Genomic DNA, 16,583 nt, shown 5'->3' on the forward strand with positions numbered 1-16,583 from the left:
GGCGAGAGATGGAAATGAAAATATTTTTTTTTTTTTTAACATTCAAGGAGCGTCAATGAGCGCATAAGGAATTTTATCACAAGTAGACGACGGAAGGCCCTTCCGTCGGAAGGGTAAGCAAATTTTGAGGAAAAACATCAACTTTTTTCACTTTAATTTTTTATTTTTTGCAACATCCCTTGAAAAAAAATCGGAAGAATTCGCGCAAGAGCCATGCAATCTTGTATAAAAACCCAACTGTTTCTCACGGCCAATGTTTGTCGACTAGCGTGATGTCACCCCTGGATGGTCACGATTTTTCCTCTCTTAGGCAAAAGTTATAATTATCGAGAGACTATTCCCTACTCCGCAAGCAAATGCACTGCGTTCGAACTTGAACTTGGCGAGACGAAGCCGAAGCACAGCGTGATGAGGAAAATCGGATTTATTTCCAAGTTCGATTTTTTTGCGCGCGAGTATATCGGCTCGCTTCTCTTCAATCATTTGTAGTTTCGGGCAGCTCATCACTTCGTGCATTGCCTCCATCGAGTCTCAGTCACTCTCGCGCCATTTTCAGTCGTACCACGATTCATACATCCTTCTTCAGTGATCCAAGAGATAAAACATTTTGTAAGACAATTATCAGCATATTTCCAGAATTAATGCCAGTTTATTTTAAAACATTAGTATATTTAGACATCTATCGACACAATCCTAGGATTTTGGCAGCTTGTTTTAAAAAAAATAGTTTAGTAATACCTTGATTGAAATTTTTCCAGGACTTTCATCCGTTTATTTTGGAAGATCACTTCAGTGAAATATCGATCAACACGCGCTCAGGACTTCCATTAGTTTGTTTTTAAAAAAAAGATCAGTTCAGTAATAAATCGATCAACCTATTTCAAGGATCTCTATTAGTTGTTGTTTTTAAAGAAAATAAGTTTAGTAAGACACTGATCAACGCGTTCCCCGGATTTTTATTAATTTGTTCAGAGGATTATTTAAGAAAGTTGAAGGATTATCAAGACTGCAAGATGACCCAGCTGCAAGGAGGAAGTTGGATCCAAGAAAAATTAGACATCCTCAAAAGTGAATTCATCGAAGGTGAGTTAGAAACGTATTTACCCCTCAGCTAAAAGATGTTTTTATTTCGACTGTCAAGTACAAAACCATGTATTTTCGTTTGCGACGTTGCAGATTTCCTGTCATACATTATTTTTTCATTGAAAAGTTAGTCAACGTATTTTCTTAAAAACTTCCTCGATTTTTCTCCCCTGTTAGTAAAATTGTCTGCATTTTTAAAACAAAAAGTTGCAATGAAAATTTTTCTCTAGAGATATTATTTTGACTTGAACGTCGCTTCTTGTCAATTTTTTTTTTTTTTTAGTTCAATAAACTGGTTTTTTTCTATCGTTAAGTGTAATTAACAATAACAACACAACGTTTTTTAAAGTAAAAAACTGGTTTTTAGTTCAATCCGAACGGATCTAACTAAAAACAAGAAGAAAAAATCCAACATGAGTATGTTGGAAAAGCGTGCCGAATAACTGAAATGTTGGACAAATACCTCTTATTTTCACGTCTTTGCTTTTTGCATCAATTGGTACTTTTTGCTAAATTTGGGAGAAAATATTGATTCATGAACGTTGAATGTAAATTAATTGTAAAGATTCCGTCCAATTATCTTGATTTTAAGCTGATATGCGGCATTTGCGCACGACCGTGATTTGGGCGAACTGCCGTGCATCGAAATCGCGTTCAGTTAATCTCTTTGGATTTCGAACTGTAACTTCTCTCCTATTCGGCTGATTTGTACAAATGAGGTCTCTTTTTATTTGTACTTCAACGGAAAGTAAAGAAAAACTCGCTAAATAGACGGAAAACAATTTTTGAGAAAATTTGGTGGATCCTGGCATCACGGTGAATGGTTAATCGGTTAATCGCCTCGCCGTCTTTTATTGCCTTGCTCGAAACCGGACACCCAAAGCTATATCGCGAGATAACTGTAGTGGTTTAAGTGGATTTCGGCAGGGGCCATGGTTAGTACATAGTATAATGAGTCACGAGGCTCATCACAGATTGCACTTACAGTGCAAGACGCTCATTGGCTATAGAGTTTTGGCGGGAAAGAAGGTTCTAGAGTTGAGTCCTCCGAGCGTAAGAAAGCTCCTATGAGGTTTCTGTCAAATTGAATAATACGGTTTTGACAGAAAAATGTTCTCGAGGGTTTCCAATTAGCAGTTCATTAGATTTTTTGGTAAAAGACCATCAGGGTTTGACAGTGTAATGGTTCAAAGACAAAGAAACGGGTGCGAGGAAAAAAGTATTTGGACGACCCGTTGAATAGCATTGGTTGATCTGTGTGCTGTACTATGGTACATCCGAGTGATTTCAAAAAGCGAGCCCTACTGGCACGCTTAAAACCAAATTTTGACGAGAGGAATTGTCGCTTCAAGTCAAAATAATGTCGCATAATAATGCATGGCTTGTTTCTCTCGAGATAAATAAAATAGGAGCAGACATTTTGAAACACCGCGAAGGAGATACGTCGTTCCGCACTTTAGCCATCGATTTGATTTATGAGCTTTCATTAGTGATTTCTTTTTACTAGAAATGGAAGTTACTTATGGAATTTGAAAAATATGGACATTTTTCCGGTGATCTTCGCAATTTTTTTTTTCAAATTAGAAAAATAAAATGGAAATAACGCATTATTCGACACTATTCTGATGCAAGGAGGAGGTTTTTTTTCTTTTTTTTTCATTTAGGCACAATAGCGCATGACAAAGATAGAATACCATCAGAACAGGGTTAAAGAAATCATTGGCCTAGCTTCAAATAACTATAAGGTAATAACTATAGGGTTTTCAGATAAGATGATATGAACAATGATAAATGGGTTGTAACATATTTGTCTCACTCGATTGGGGTAATATATCGAAGGCCACGATGCAAAACCACGTATCTCCGTTTGCGACGTTGCAGACTTCCTGTCATACTTTATAATTTATTTAGGAAACAAAATGAGTAAGGCACTGTGCATGAACAACATCAGACATTTTTCCCGATGCTTTGACTACTCGCTCCCTCCACATCAGGTCTCCTGTCTCCTCTCAACCTTTAAAGGGGGTTAGGAGGGGGGAGGTCGGGAGGTGTCGAGCAGTCATAGATCTTTCTCATCCTTAAGTATTTGACATCGTTTGTGTCCATTAGAGACGTCAGATTAAACGTAAGTATACGGCCGGATTCATAGTTGTTTCATCAGTAGCTCCTTTCCTCTGAGGTCCCTTATAGTTTAATTTACAATTAAGGGAGATTTAATGGAGATCCTTAATATAGTATCCTATTAACGACAATTTTTGCAAACCTTCAGTAAAATTCTGTAAATACATTCTTAAAATGGTTCTCAAGTAGGGATTGCGATGATTTGCCATTATAAAAAGTACAAAATAAGGTAAAGAATACATTGCAAGTTTTGTAAATTAGAGGATAGGTTTGCACCTACCTTAAAATTTGTGAAAATCGAATAATGACTTTTTCTCCCATATTTTGTACTTTTTGTGATGGCAGATCACTGATTCGGAATGAAAGGGTAAGTGAAATTATGGGCGTTGAATACAACATAGTGCATGATGTTTTCGCAAAACAGCTTGTCTGGTATGTGCATGCGCAAAGGATTCCAGATGATATGTTACCTAAGAAGGGTCTGGATTGGGTCCCCCCTGGCAGAAAACGTAGAGGACGCCCTGTTAAATCGTGGATTGAGGGAATAAGGCAGGAAATGTGGAGATGCGATCTGCCGGAGGAGCTCTGGCAAGAACGCTGTCAGTGGCGGTTGGGTGTCGCAGAGCGCACAGAAGCGCTGTAAGAGCGACTTATTAGTAGTTAGTAGATCACTGTAATCCCTTTCAAGGATCCATTTTAAGAGTGTCACTACTGAATTTTGCTCAAAGTATTCAACAATTTTCCTATTTATGGTGCTATGTTAAAGATTCCTCAAACCTCCTTCAATTACAATGTAAAATGCACGGCCTTGCAGGGATAGGAGCTGTTTAAGGTGATTCAACGGATGCCAGTTTTTGTGTCAGAGCGACGTGCTATATATAGCATCGATTCGTTCTACGATTTCAGCTACCTGTGATTTTTTTCAAAATTTGAGATCGCACTTCTGTTGTCATGAGACGAAAGAATTTATGTACCAAATTTGACGAAGAAATTCAACGTAAGAAAGGCAGAGTTTTTTTAGAGGAAAAATAATATTTTTCCTCCAAAAAACCCACGTTGAATTTCTTCGTCTTTGGTACATAAATTCTTTAGTCTCATGACAACAGAAAAGTGATCGCAAAATTCGAAATATAATATATCGTACGTCGCTCTGACACAAAAAATGGCAACCGTCGAATCACCTTAAGGGATGACTATGAATATCGTCCTATGCCTTAAACCAGCCTCAAGTTATAATTTGGTTTAAAGAGATGGTTTTTTGTCGACAACTAAAACACAGCTCTTTCAAAATAACGCCACAATGATAGTTTTTTGCCGGTACTGAGGACCCATCTCCGGTAGACGGTTGAATTCAACAGGCAGTTGCCAAGCGATACTGCAAAAAATTGGCGTCTGTGACTGAGGTTAAAGGTAGGTGTCAGCGACTCCGTCTTTCCGGTTGTGAATGATTTACCCATTCAAGGATCTCGGATGCCGCCAAGTGGTCGATGGACCAATGAGTCTTGCTCATGATCATTTTTTGAACGGAAATTTTTTGAAGAAGGAAAAACAGTCGTCTGAATTTCCGTTCCAAGTCCTAAAAATGGACTGCTTCACAAAAGGAGGAACTAATTTTTTTGCCTCATCCTCAAAAACACCTACCTCCATCGAGTTACGGAGCTCTTGCATGCGTGAGGGATTTGCGATTTAAGTACTTCATCTTACGTAAAATTCCGCGAGGAACACGATGTTGCCACTAGTTTTCTCTGAAATTAACTCCGAGGCTCAAAAGAAGCTCTCAAAGTGAAGGCTGTAATGGAGGGTATATCCCATGCTACCCTGAGAGTCCACCTCCCACCACCTATCTATGTCGAGAGAGACTCTCTATGCAAAGATAGGGAGCAAATACATTAGCATGGTCGGCGCATTGTCATTTTTGGAGTTCCTAAATAAAGAGGCGGTCTTGTTAATGTATTTTCTCCTTACCTTTGCATAGCGATGGTGAAACTACCAAACCACGTATCTCGGTTTGCGACGTCGCAGACTTCCTGTCATACTTTATTTTTTAAATGAAAAACTACGTAATGTCCAGTCTTGAGAATTTCTATGATTTTTCCTCTTCGTGCGAAGAAAATTTTGTGAAAATTTCAAGGAATGATATTGATTTGGTCTATTTCAAAAAAATAAAATGTGAGCGTAGATTTTTAAACACCGCAAACGAGATACGTGGTTTGGTAATTTCACCGTCGATAGAGCGTTTGTCTTGATACAGAAGTGGACTCCCTAGGGTAGCGAGGGATATCCCTTCCATCACAGCCTTCACTTTGAGAGCTTTTTATGAGTTTTCGAGTTGATTTCAGAGAAAACCAGTGGCACCATCGTGTTTTTCGCAAAATTGTACTCGGTAGTCAGTATTTTAATCGCAAATTCCCAACACATTCAAGAGCACAATTAATGGAAAATTTAATTTTTCCATGACGAGCGAACATAAGACTTTCCTCCTTTTTTTGGGAGGGGGGGGGAGAAATACGGTTAAGGTTTTCAGCTGAAAGTGCCTGCAAGAGTTAGTAATATTGAAAGGCAAAACTCAAGCCTTGACATCAATAAAAGATTCGTTTCTCTGGGGAGAGTTCCACCATGAGCAGATATTTAAGTGAGATAGTACGATTTGTTGAGTCCCTGAAATATTTTTAACGGTTATGTTTTTTACATTTTATTTTTTTAGATGATGTTGTGGACAACTGGTTCTTGATGAGTAGTACTTGGCCAATTGTGACTATTATTGGTGTATACTTATTCTTTTGTCTCAAATGGGGTCCCAAATATATGGAGGATAAAAAGCCTTTCGAAATGAAGTGGATATTGTTGGCATACAATTTATTTCAAGTTATTTTGAATGGAAACCTCGTATGGCAGGTATGTGTATGCTTTTCTATATTTTGCCACTATATTTTCATGATGTAGATGGCTGAAGTCGAAAAATGCGCACGCATTCAAGACAATAACGTTCCAAGTATGTTTCATTTTTTACAAAAAAAAAAAAAAAAACTAAAGTATTTAATTTACATTTTAAATCAACGTATTTAAAAGAGAGAAAGAAACTCACAAATAATTTCAATAAAAACTAATTGTTGGTTTTTTTCATTGAAAATTTAAATTTAAAAGGAACTTTGCAACGACCCGCCCGGAAATACGCGTTTTTTTCCTTCAATCATCGGTGTGGAGGAATTTAGCCGCCGGAGTTGACTGGGCACCCACCTTTTTTTACTGAGAGGAGATTCAATGTCTAATTTCAACTTTTTTTATCTAAATTTTTGAACGGACGAACTTCGGGTTTGTTTATTCATTGACCTTTGTCGATGTGTTTGAATATAAATCCCGACATTAAAATTAATTTAAAAAAGTAAATTTGATGACATTTTAGCATAAATTGTAAGAAAACTATTATCATCAAAATTCTAAGAAATTTTTATAAACAATTTCAAAAAAATTTTTAAAAAAAAACCAAATTTCATTCTCTTGGCCTCTGAACAGAGGGCTCCAAATCACGCGACTTTCGAATAAAGTGATGAATCGTGGCCACCATATTTAAAACGCGGGGTTGGTTCATTCGTTAATTGTAAGAATAATTGGACTTCAGTTTGCAATTAAGAACTATAATTTCTGGCTTACCCGGAAAAACTCGTATGTGCATAGGGAAACTAATGGTACTTATGTTGTTTTTAAACTGAGCTGGAATTTATAGTTCCTAATTGCAAAATGTGGTCAAATTGTAAAGGTTTACTCTTGATTTTATATAAGTCTGAAATTTTCAGCTATTCACAACTCCTGGAAGTATGAGCTACGTTTCGAACCACGTGTGTAACCCTCTTGGAAAGAATAATCCACTCTTCATGTCTGTAAGTATGTCTATCTATAGTGCTTTTTTTACAGACATTTGTCTCAAGATATGGTAAAATTGATGCTACCATTACGAATAAATTATTCCAGAAACATGATCTTGGTTTTATTTTCAAGATCAGATCCTACGCTATCGATCAAGACCAGGATCATTTAATTTTCTTTAAAGAATGCAACAATATGATAACTTTATTGAAATATGGAATATATTGTCGAATGAGAGTTTTCAATACACAATTTCATTCGTAAACATTCATCAGGGAATTTTCAATGATATTGCAGAGGTAATAATTGTATGAAATAGTGATAGGAAATTTGCATTATTGAGGGCAAAAGTATGTAAGACACAATTTAAAACACTTTGAATATCAACCTGACCTTTAAATAGATTTAGAGAGTAGCGCAGATGGAGATTATAGTTTGTGGACTTGAGACCCACGAATACATTCCTGTCAAAAACTCCTAAGTGATAGCATTTCCCTTCACTAAATTGTCATATCTTCGTCAATATTTGAGCGGTTAAAATAGTCTTGGTTTTAATTGATATCTTGAGAATTGATCTCCTAAGTGAGATCAAGATTTTTGTCTTCGGCATTCTCAGTTTTAAAAATGGCGGATTGCCTATTCGCCAATGGTCACCGGACAAGGTATGAATTTATTGAAAAACTACTTAAAAATTTTTCGTCGTCAAAATCTCACGTAACAAGCGGTAAGTCCTATGGGAATTCTGGAATTCCAGTTCCAAGTGAAATATATTCATGTAAATTTTACACTAATCAAATGAAATCCAAGGCACACAAATGACTCTCTTGTGTTTATGCATTTGATGAACATGAATGGAATACTTTACATATTCTTTAGGAGTTGATCTCTATAAGAGATGATAATTGTATAGTCATCTCCAAGAGCTTGTTTGGAGGAGAAAGCACATAAGGAGTGCTGTGCCGTGCCAAGGAAGAACGCCGTACGAGCCATTAGATGTTGCCAACTTTTCCCTAAAAAAATCACAAATTTTTAGGATAATGTTTGAATATTCTTCTTCTGATTTTTCAGAGAACTCCGTTCGCAATTTGATCTAAAAGGTCTGAGAATTTCAAGGAAAAATATTTATAACTTTCTTCCAAAGCAAATATTTTCCGGGAGGAAATTTGGCAACATTCGAATGTCTATACAGCGTTTTTACTTATAGCACGGCAGTGCAGTGGTGTGTGTCTCCTCTAGTTTCCCTCTATATGAACCGAATTAATCAACCATTGTGATAACGGATGTATTCTTTTAGGTTTGTTCTGGGTCCTGGAACTACCTCATGTTGAAAGTGACGGATCTGCTCGCAACGGTAAGAGCTTAGTTTTTAGGTTTATCATGTTAAGACCCCATGCATTTTCCGGACCCTATTGATTAAAACAAAGAGACATAGAATTGATTTTACCGTATTCAAATCACTCCGGTTTTTTGCCCATATTTTGATCAAACTATCAGTTGATATCAAATGATCATAGAAGAGCCGCGTGTAATATAATTTACAATGAAAAAAAAAACTGGAAAAAAAGTATTTTAGAAAAAATCTTCCTCACGATCTAGGAGCAACTGTGTAAGAACAGTTGAGAAAAAGCTAGGTTGTAAACATCAGAACAATCGATAACAGGTTTTATAACTGGCTCGGAGCACTTTCCGCTTTTTGCGCTCAAATTATGAAGATTTCACGACAGCGTTGCCGCGTTGGGCAAAACTTTTAATCAAACAAGCCATGCCTACTAACAATTTGTGTTTTGTTTTTACTTTTCATTAAAGATTTCTTATTACACAGAATTTATTCTTATATCTTTACGCAATATTTTCTGTGCTAATTACAATGGTTTGGAGTCTTTTGACTCTAAGACGAGAATCAAGCATCCCGAGGCAGGACGATCGAATTTTATAATATTTACATGTAAAATGAACCTACAATAATTGATGACAACAATATATAATCTAGCGTCGAGATTATTACGATGTATCACAATGAACACATGATGTTTATGAATTGTGCGATTTAAGAATGTCTATGTTTCTACCCTTGCATTTAAGTCTCCGGGAAATAACATCTTGCCTCCTCATATAAAAACCGAATTTACTGCTCGTTCAGCGATCTCAAGGGAGTAAAGACGCTATTGGCAGGTAGTGCTGTATCAATGAAGATAATTTTATGAAGGAACATCGAAATTCCAGTAAAGACCTGCTGACAGAAAAAATCAAGCGTATAATCGCCAAAATCGAGAAATTAATATTTTCGTCAAAAACCTCTTTTGATATATCACAGCGAATAATGATTGAGCATATGGTGAAACTGCAGAAATGCGTATTTCGATTTGCGGCAATGCAGACTTTCTGCCATACATAATGTTTTACATAAAATACAACTAATCGTCATTTCTTGAAAACCTCGGTACTTTCTTTTCTCCGTGCGAAGAATATTCTGTAAAAATTTCAAGCCATCATGTTGGTTCGTGTCTTACCTGTTTATAGGAAGTAAAACAGGAGTGGATATTTTGAAACACTGCCAACCGAGGTACGCATTTTCGCAGTTTCTCCGTCTGTATAAGTTACTCATCGTCTTAAACGAGAAATGCGAATAGCACGATGAATAGAGCAGATGGCGCAGACTATGACAATTTTACCTACTGCGAAACGTCACAAGTGCGGCCGTATGCCGAATCATTTTCCGTGTACATACTTTGCATGAAGTAAAGGAACATATCGCACAGTAACTTTACGTAAAACGGGATCTCAGACTTTCCGCTCAAATTTCATGGAAGTTTTTGACCGTGAACAATATGAGCGAAAATGTCAAGAAATATGCAGATAGCAGAGCCGCTGAAACCGCTGAAAGCGCAGGCAAAGATTGAATCATCAAAGGATGTCAATAATTCATGCAAATTTACATTGTGACATTTACAGAGAATAAAATGGATTTTTTCCTTGTTTCCCATAGGTATTCTTCGTTCTCAGGAAGAAACAATCTCAAATAAGCTTTCTTCATGTCTATCATCACACTCAGATGGTTTTCATAGCGTGGGCTTACCTTAAATATCTGAAAGGTGAGTTTAGCTCATTTGAAAGAACTACGCTTTATCGACCACTAGGGGTCCACCCCCTGGCCGCTACGCGGCCTGACCTCCAGGGCGCTTTTTCACTCTTTTAATCCCCCTTCCTCACCCAGTTCATCGAGCGTCTAAAAAAAATGATTTTATTAGAATAGAGAGGATATGCCAACGCCCACCAGAGCTTACATCCGAATAATAAAATTTAAAAAAATGTAAATAATAAAATAATAATGACACCCGGTCATAATGCTGACTCGTATCACCAGCACTCTCAGAAATGCGTTTCACTCAAAGTAGTAAAAAAACCAATTTTTTTCAAAATTGCCACTCAATTAACTCCCTACTAATTGCCACGAATTGTAATTAACTTACTCCAGCATCTTTACGACCCCTAATTGGACGTATTTCTGTTAAACGGAACTAAGCGCCAAATTGAGTTCCTTTTGAGCATTTTAGAATCCCGGATAGCGCGTTCTGTCAAACGGAACTAAGCGCCATGGAAAAGCATTGCGAGTATAAGGACGGAACGAGCATCGCGTTCCGCAACACCCACCAATCCAAGCCCCCTCTCCCTTCTTCCCCTTATGGCGCTTAGTTCCGTTTGATAGAAATACGTCCAATTCTGCATTTTTTCAAAAAGAATTTGACCACTTTCTCACGCTGAGAAAAATAAAAATAAACACAAATAAACAAACAAACATGAAACTTATCTGTAAAGTGCGTGCTATGAAAAGTCACCCACATGTAGCTGTGACATTTTTAATTATGCCGCTATTTTCCTCCAATAAATACGAAGCAATTCCTCCATATTTTCGGGCAGCGTATTTTCCCTTTGGACTGATTTTATTTTCCTAGCCAATTTTTCTCACTCTTAGTATTTTCCCCGCCATTAACATATCTAAATTTTTCCTCTAACTCTCCCGTGAAGGACTCGTGACGTGAGCCACCGTGAGTCATGCTCTCCAGGATTACGTCGCACAGTGGATCGAGTCATTAAGAGGGGTCGGACGTGACATTTGTGACTCAAACTACAAATTTTGATGTTTATTCCGTCACATTTTAAATTTTAAGTAGTGTTTCCGAAAGAAAATTTCACGAAAAAACCAATGGAGCCACTTTTAGACCTCAAGTTTTGTATAAACGGTGTTATAAGCGTTTGAAAATTTGTCCGACCTCTCGTATTGACTCGATCCACTGTGCGTCGAGCTGATTCTTGATCATGTTTTGGACCCACAAAAAAGGCAGTGAATTGTTCCTTCAGCACAATAGTCGTCTCTTACGCGTCTTTCTTGAATTTGGAATTTCTGAGTCTCTCGTTGAATGAAACAAATACCTGCACAAAATTCAATTTTACTCGCGTGTTTCTAATGTGTTCGGGTGGTTTCTCGGTACTGCACAGTGAAAGTCACTCACGATTGATTGAAGTTTGCAAATTTACACGCTCTCGTCTCCAAAATTACTAATTTGGACCGCGTCAAGCAGAAAGGAACCTAGCCACATCAGCCATTGCCGAATTCAATTGAGCAATTTAATTTTTTACATTTAAAAGGTTTTGCGGATTTTTGTACAAATTTCAGTGAATTTTCTGCATAATACAAAGAAATTCCTTAAAATTTTCGAAGGCATCCGCACAAACGTACTCTTGTAAAAAATCAAATTCCCCAATTAAGTTTGGCAATAGTTGATGTGACTTGGTTCCTCTCTGCTAAACGCGATGCATTTTCAGCTGCACCAGGAAAAAGAAGAGGAGATAAATTGAAAGAACCTTGACAGGGGTCTCGAGCAGATACAACGTTTGTTTATCGACATTTTTGCAGATGTGATTCTGTCGCTATTTGTGCACAGGCAGGATTTGCATTTAAATGAATGGGCCATATCCACAGAGGGATTAAAAACATCTAAGTGGCTCTTGAGTTCGATGGAGCTCTGGGTGGTTTTTGCCAGTCTGAGTTTTAAACGTTGCATACATTGCACTTATCAATCAGTGGCGAGGCGTGAATGTATCGATATCGATATTTCCCCATTGGAAGCTATGGTAAAGAATCGATTACTAAGGTGTTCGCTGCGAACACCCTGATTATCGATCCTTTTCCATAGGTGTAAATGGTAGATCAATCGATTTATCGCAAACAACGCCAGGCCACTGTTATCGATGGCCAAACTCCGAAACTGCGAGACCACCGTTTGCGACGTTATACTTGCCCTGTGGTTCTTTGGTGTTTCCTAAGGCAACTAGTCCACGAAATTTCTTGCAAACCTTATGATGTTTCTTCTCCGCAAGCAGAGTATTCTGTAAAAATTTCCGGAGCGGACATTTGAAACATTGCAATACGTGGTTTCAAACTTACGCCATTGAGATGTGTATTTTCTAAACTCTCTTTGTAAATGTAACCGGTATGCTCAGCGCTGTCAAAGTTTTTGACATATCAGACAAAATAGATCATTTTAATAGACACAACTGAAAAGGTTCTCGGAGGATACAAAAACAATTTCATTAAAATGCCTGTTTCGCAATCTTCTTGTGTGGTAACCAATTTGTGATTATACGCAATAAGATTGCGAGGAGCTGGCACTATGCCAAACTTTGCCTGCAGATTTTTCTATTTTTTTTTCCAAATGCACTGACGAGAACTATTCTGAATTCCAGGTGAACACTTTGTGCTTATCGGTGCACTGAATGCCTTCGTACATGTCGTAATGTACTCTTATTACTTTTTAGCAGCTCTAGGACCAAGCGTGCAAAAGTATCTTTTTTGGAAAAGATACATCACAAAACTTCAAATTGTAAGCTCTATTTGCAAATTAGCTTCTTTATTTCAGTTTTTAAATTCTAGTTCGCTCGATATGTTTGTCATAATTTTTTTCAAAAAAGAAAAGATAGGAGGAGATAATGATAATCATCATGTTAATAGCTACATTACTAACACGTAGCTTTGTCTACGACGTTGTGGATTTCTCGTTTCATTTCAATTCTAAAAATGAACGACTTATAAAGACATATTAACTAACGTCATTTCTGAAATTTCTCTAGAATTTTTTAATACCGAGCAGAAGATATTTTGCATACATAAATAACGCAGTTGCCGTGTTCTTTTCATCCTAATTGGAGCTTGGGGGCTTGCAAACTCTAGAAAACACAATTCAAAAAGAAGGAATAAAATATTATTTAAAAACGACCACGCCAAAAATGAAAAAAATTCTAAATTGTTAAAAGAAATAGCAATTTCACACTCTCTGTTGATACACAAGGGGACGAAACAGCCAGCAAAATTCGTATTGTATGAGCGGCTTGGGCCCTTAAGGTTAATTATCACATGTCCAATATTGACACTGCCTTTGTACTTGTGTTCTAGGTTCAGTTCCTGATGGTACTGGCATACTTCTGTGCTTTGATATGGTTTCGATGTGGAGTCCAACGCTCGCTCGCCATCTATTGCGGACTGAACGTTTTCTTTTTCCTCATTCTTTTCCTCAATTTTTACTCGAACGCTTACAACAAAAAAAGAGGCGTCCGCGCCGGTCGGAAAAAAAGCCAATAAGCATACTTCCGTTTTTTAATCGCTGTCAATTCATTCAACTGCACGGAAAAAATTAAATTGCTGATGTAACAATTCAATTGAGAAAAAAGTGATGACATTGTTTCAATGTAGATTTTACAACAAAAAATGCTACTTTAACCACCCCGTGGTTAAATTAGCTTACAATAGTGGTTACAGTAGCATTATACTGCTGTAAAATCTACGTTGAAACATTGCAGTCACTTTTTTAGCGATTGAATTGTTTATTCAGCAATTCAATTTTTTCCTTGTGTATAAAGAGAACTTTGGCTGAGAGTTCGGCTTACGTTCCTCTATTGAGAAGTTCTGGAACGTGTAAAATATCATTTTCCACAGGGTGCAGTTTCATTGGTAATGATTGAAGATTGAACTAATAGATGAAAAAACCGTCGAAAAACTTATCTTACATTGAAGGGGAAAATGTGTCTTTGATACAGAGTCGTTTCTTTAAAATTCAATTTAAAACATGTTTTTTACCATTTTTCAGTACGGAACTGAATTATGTAAGATTTGAGTACAAATCAAACGAGTTTTGATACTAAGCTCGAAACTTCTAAATGGGTTGGGTCCGATGCTGTGTTGTCAGTTCATCAACCTGGGCTCAGCCGTCAAATTGATGGAACGCGATGATCATACAGGACCTTGACATTTTTTTCACCAATACTATTCCCTCCTAAACTCTTTCAAAATTATCTATCAAAGAATTGCCGTTTTTTATACGCATGACGTCATGACGTATTGGTGCGTTAAGATTGAACGTCAACGAAACGATGGTTATGTTCGCAACCGAGAGGCTCGGGTGTAAAAACTAGTTCTGAACTTTGGAATAAAATTTGGTTTCGATCGGCTATGGAGCGGTGCGTGAGTTCAAAAATTGAAAGGATCATAATTTAAAAATTGACATTTAAGCTGCTTTTCTTAATTGGAGGCTACTGAAGTCCAGAAATTTTATTGGATTATCTTTTAATAAACCCTCGTTTCGAAGAAGAGGGGAAGGGCTTTAGTCCCTGGTTATAACTCGCTGCCACGTTATGAAAGTGTCTCGGTTTGTGTGGTTTACGTTCAACTGAGGACTACATTTTACAACTAGGAACTACAATTTCAGGCTCATATGTAAAAACACTTATGTTCATAGGAAACCTAATGGCACGTACGTTGTTTCTAAACTCAACCAGACATTGTAGTTCCTAATAGAAAAATGTTTTCTAAATAATAATGATAAATATCATGAGACTACTTAAGTCATTATAAGTCTGTGCTGTCACAGGGGTTAACACCGGTAACAATATGTATATACCCGGCATAGTTCTTGCTTTGATATTTATTTTGAAGATGTGTATTTATTTTTAGTTCCTAGTCGATGAATGGGTTGATGTCACCTAGGCACATCCCAGGTGTTTGTTTAGTTTTTTACCTTGTTTGATTTAATTTTGTTGCCTTAAGTCAATTGTCATGCTATTTTTATACTTATATTACTTTTGTAATAAAGAGACAAAATTTGAGTGCAATCACTCATTCAGAGATGAAACTTTTTTCGTTAAATTTTCAGATTCTCAGCGATTATCCGAATGAGGAAATAATAATTACGTAACAAAAAGATGAGGAATGTATTTATATATGTCTTATACACCATATCTTTCATGAAGTAAAAAAAAAGTTTTTCATTCTAGGAACAACTTTTATCAAAATAAAATGTGCACGATTGATCTAAGAACCCGGTCATTGCTGAGTGAGCTTCAATTTGAATATAAAAATAACGCAGATATAGTAAATATTTTTACAGTAAGATACGTAAGTCTTTCTCAATTTCCATTCTTTTAAAGATGTTCAAGTGTTGACGAGTGAAATTTTCTATTGAGCATTGACTCCGCATAGGAATGAAGTAATCTGTCTAACTTTCTGTTACGGGAAAAACACCAAATTTTACGCTGGTAAAACTGCGCGCACAAACGTATTGGTATATAGCTTAAAGATAGACCCAATACATTACTGCTGTGCTATGAAAAAACGCCATATGAACATTCGAGAGTTGCCAAAATTCCTTGGATAAAATGTTTATTTTTGAGGAAAATTATGAATACTCCTTCCGTGAAATTGTCAGACACTTTAGATCAAATTACTAACAAAATTATCTGCGAAATTGGCGGGAAAATATTCATAAGTTTACCAGGAAATTCGTGTTTTATCAAAGGAAATTCGGCCACGCCTGAAGGTTCATACGGCGTTTTTCCTTAGCACGACAGATTAGCTCAATAGAATCTGGGAGACATTCCGCGCAAACAATGCATATCTCGGTTGCGGTGTTGAAAAATCTCTGCTCCTGATTTATTTTTAAGAGGGAGACCAAACCAGAACATGGCTTGACATTTTCACAGAGAGTATTTACACAGAAAAGAGTAATCACTGAAGTTTTTTATAAAATTACATTCAGTAGTTTTTCAAGTGAAAAAAAGTACGACAGGAAGTCTGCAACGCCTCAAACTGAGATGCACATTCCTGTAGTTTCACCATCAATTAGAAAAAACGACAAACATTTTTCACAACATGTTGAATTCTTTATTTTCTTAGATGAATTCAACTATTTCAACCGGACCATTTCACTCGCCAATTGCCTAAGCTAGTTTCACGTTTCATTTTTGAAAAGAAAACTACGCAAGATATCGTGTTAGGTATTTTTGTGAATACTCTCCAAATTGTGAAAAATTACTAATAGAGGGTTAAGGTGGAATTCTGCTCAGATTTCTTGTGTGAAAATAAAATATGAAAGAAAATGAGGCGGCATGTTACATGTTCTAGCTAATTGTGGTTAAAGTTTTCCGTTCGACGAGAAAATTAAACATAGGTACTTGAAAGATTCTAC

General features: G+C 36.8%; 1 protein-coding gene across 1 annotated transcript; it reads left to right on the plus strand.

Moving 5' to 3' along the window:
• The first annotated feature begins 394 nt into the window (after positions 1-394).
• Positions 395-15,238, plus strand: LOC109033905 (very long chain fatty acid elongase 4). The gene is made up of 7 exons (XM_019046759.2): positions 395-1,083; positions 5,909-6,099; positions 6,999-7,082; positions 8,363-8,419; positions 10,055-10,160; positions 12,814-12,950; positions 13,520-15,238. The coding sequence occupies exons 1-7, from the start codon at positions 1,014-1,016 to the stop codon at positions 13,703-13,705; spliced, it is 831 nt and encodes a 276-aa protein (XP_018902304.2). The 5' UTR covers positions 395-1,013; the 3' UTR covers positions 13,706-15,238.
• The last annotated feature ends 1,345 nt before the right edge of the window (positions 15,239-16,583 follow it).

The sequence above is a fragment of the Bemisia tabaci genome, chromosome 6, assembly GCF_918797505.1.
Source record: "Bemisia tabaci chromosome 6, PGI_BMITA_v3".
Classification (NCBI taxonomy): domain Eukaryota; kingdom Metazoa; phylum Arthropoda; class Insecta; order Hemiptera; family Aleyrodidae; genus Bemisia; species Bemisia tabaci.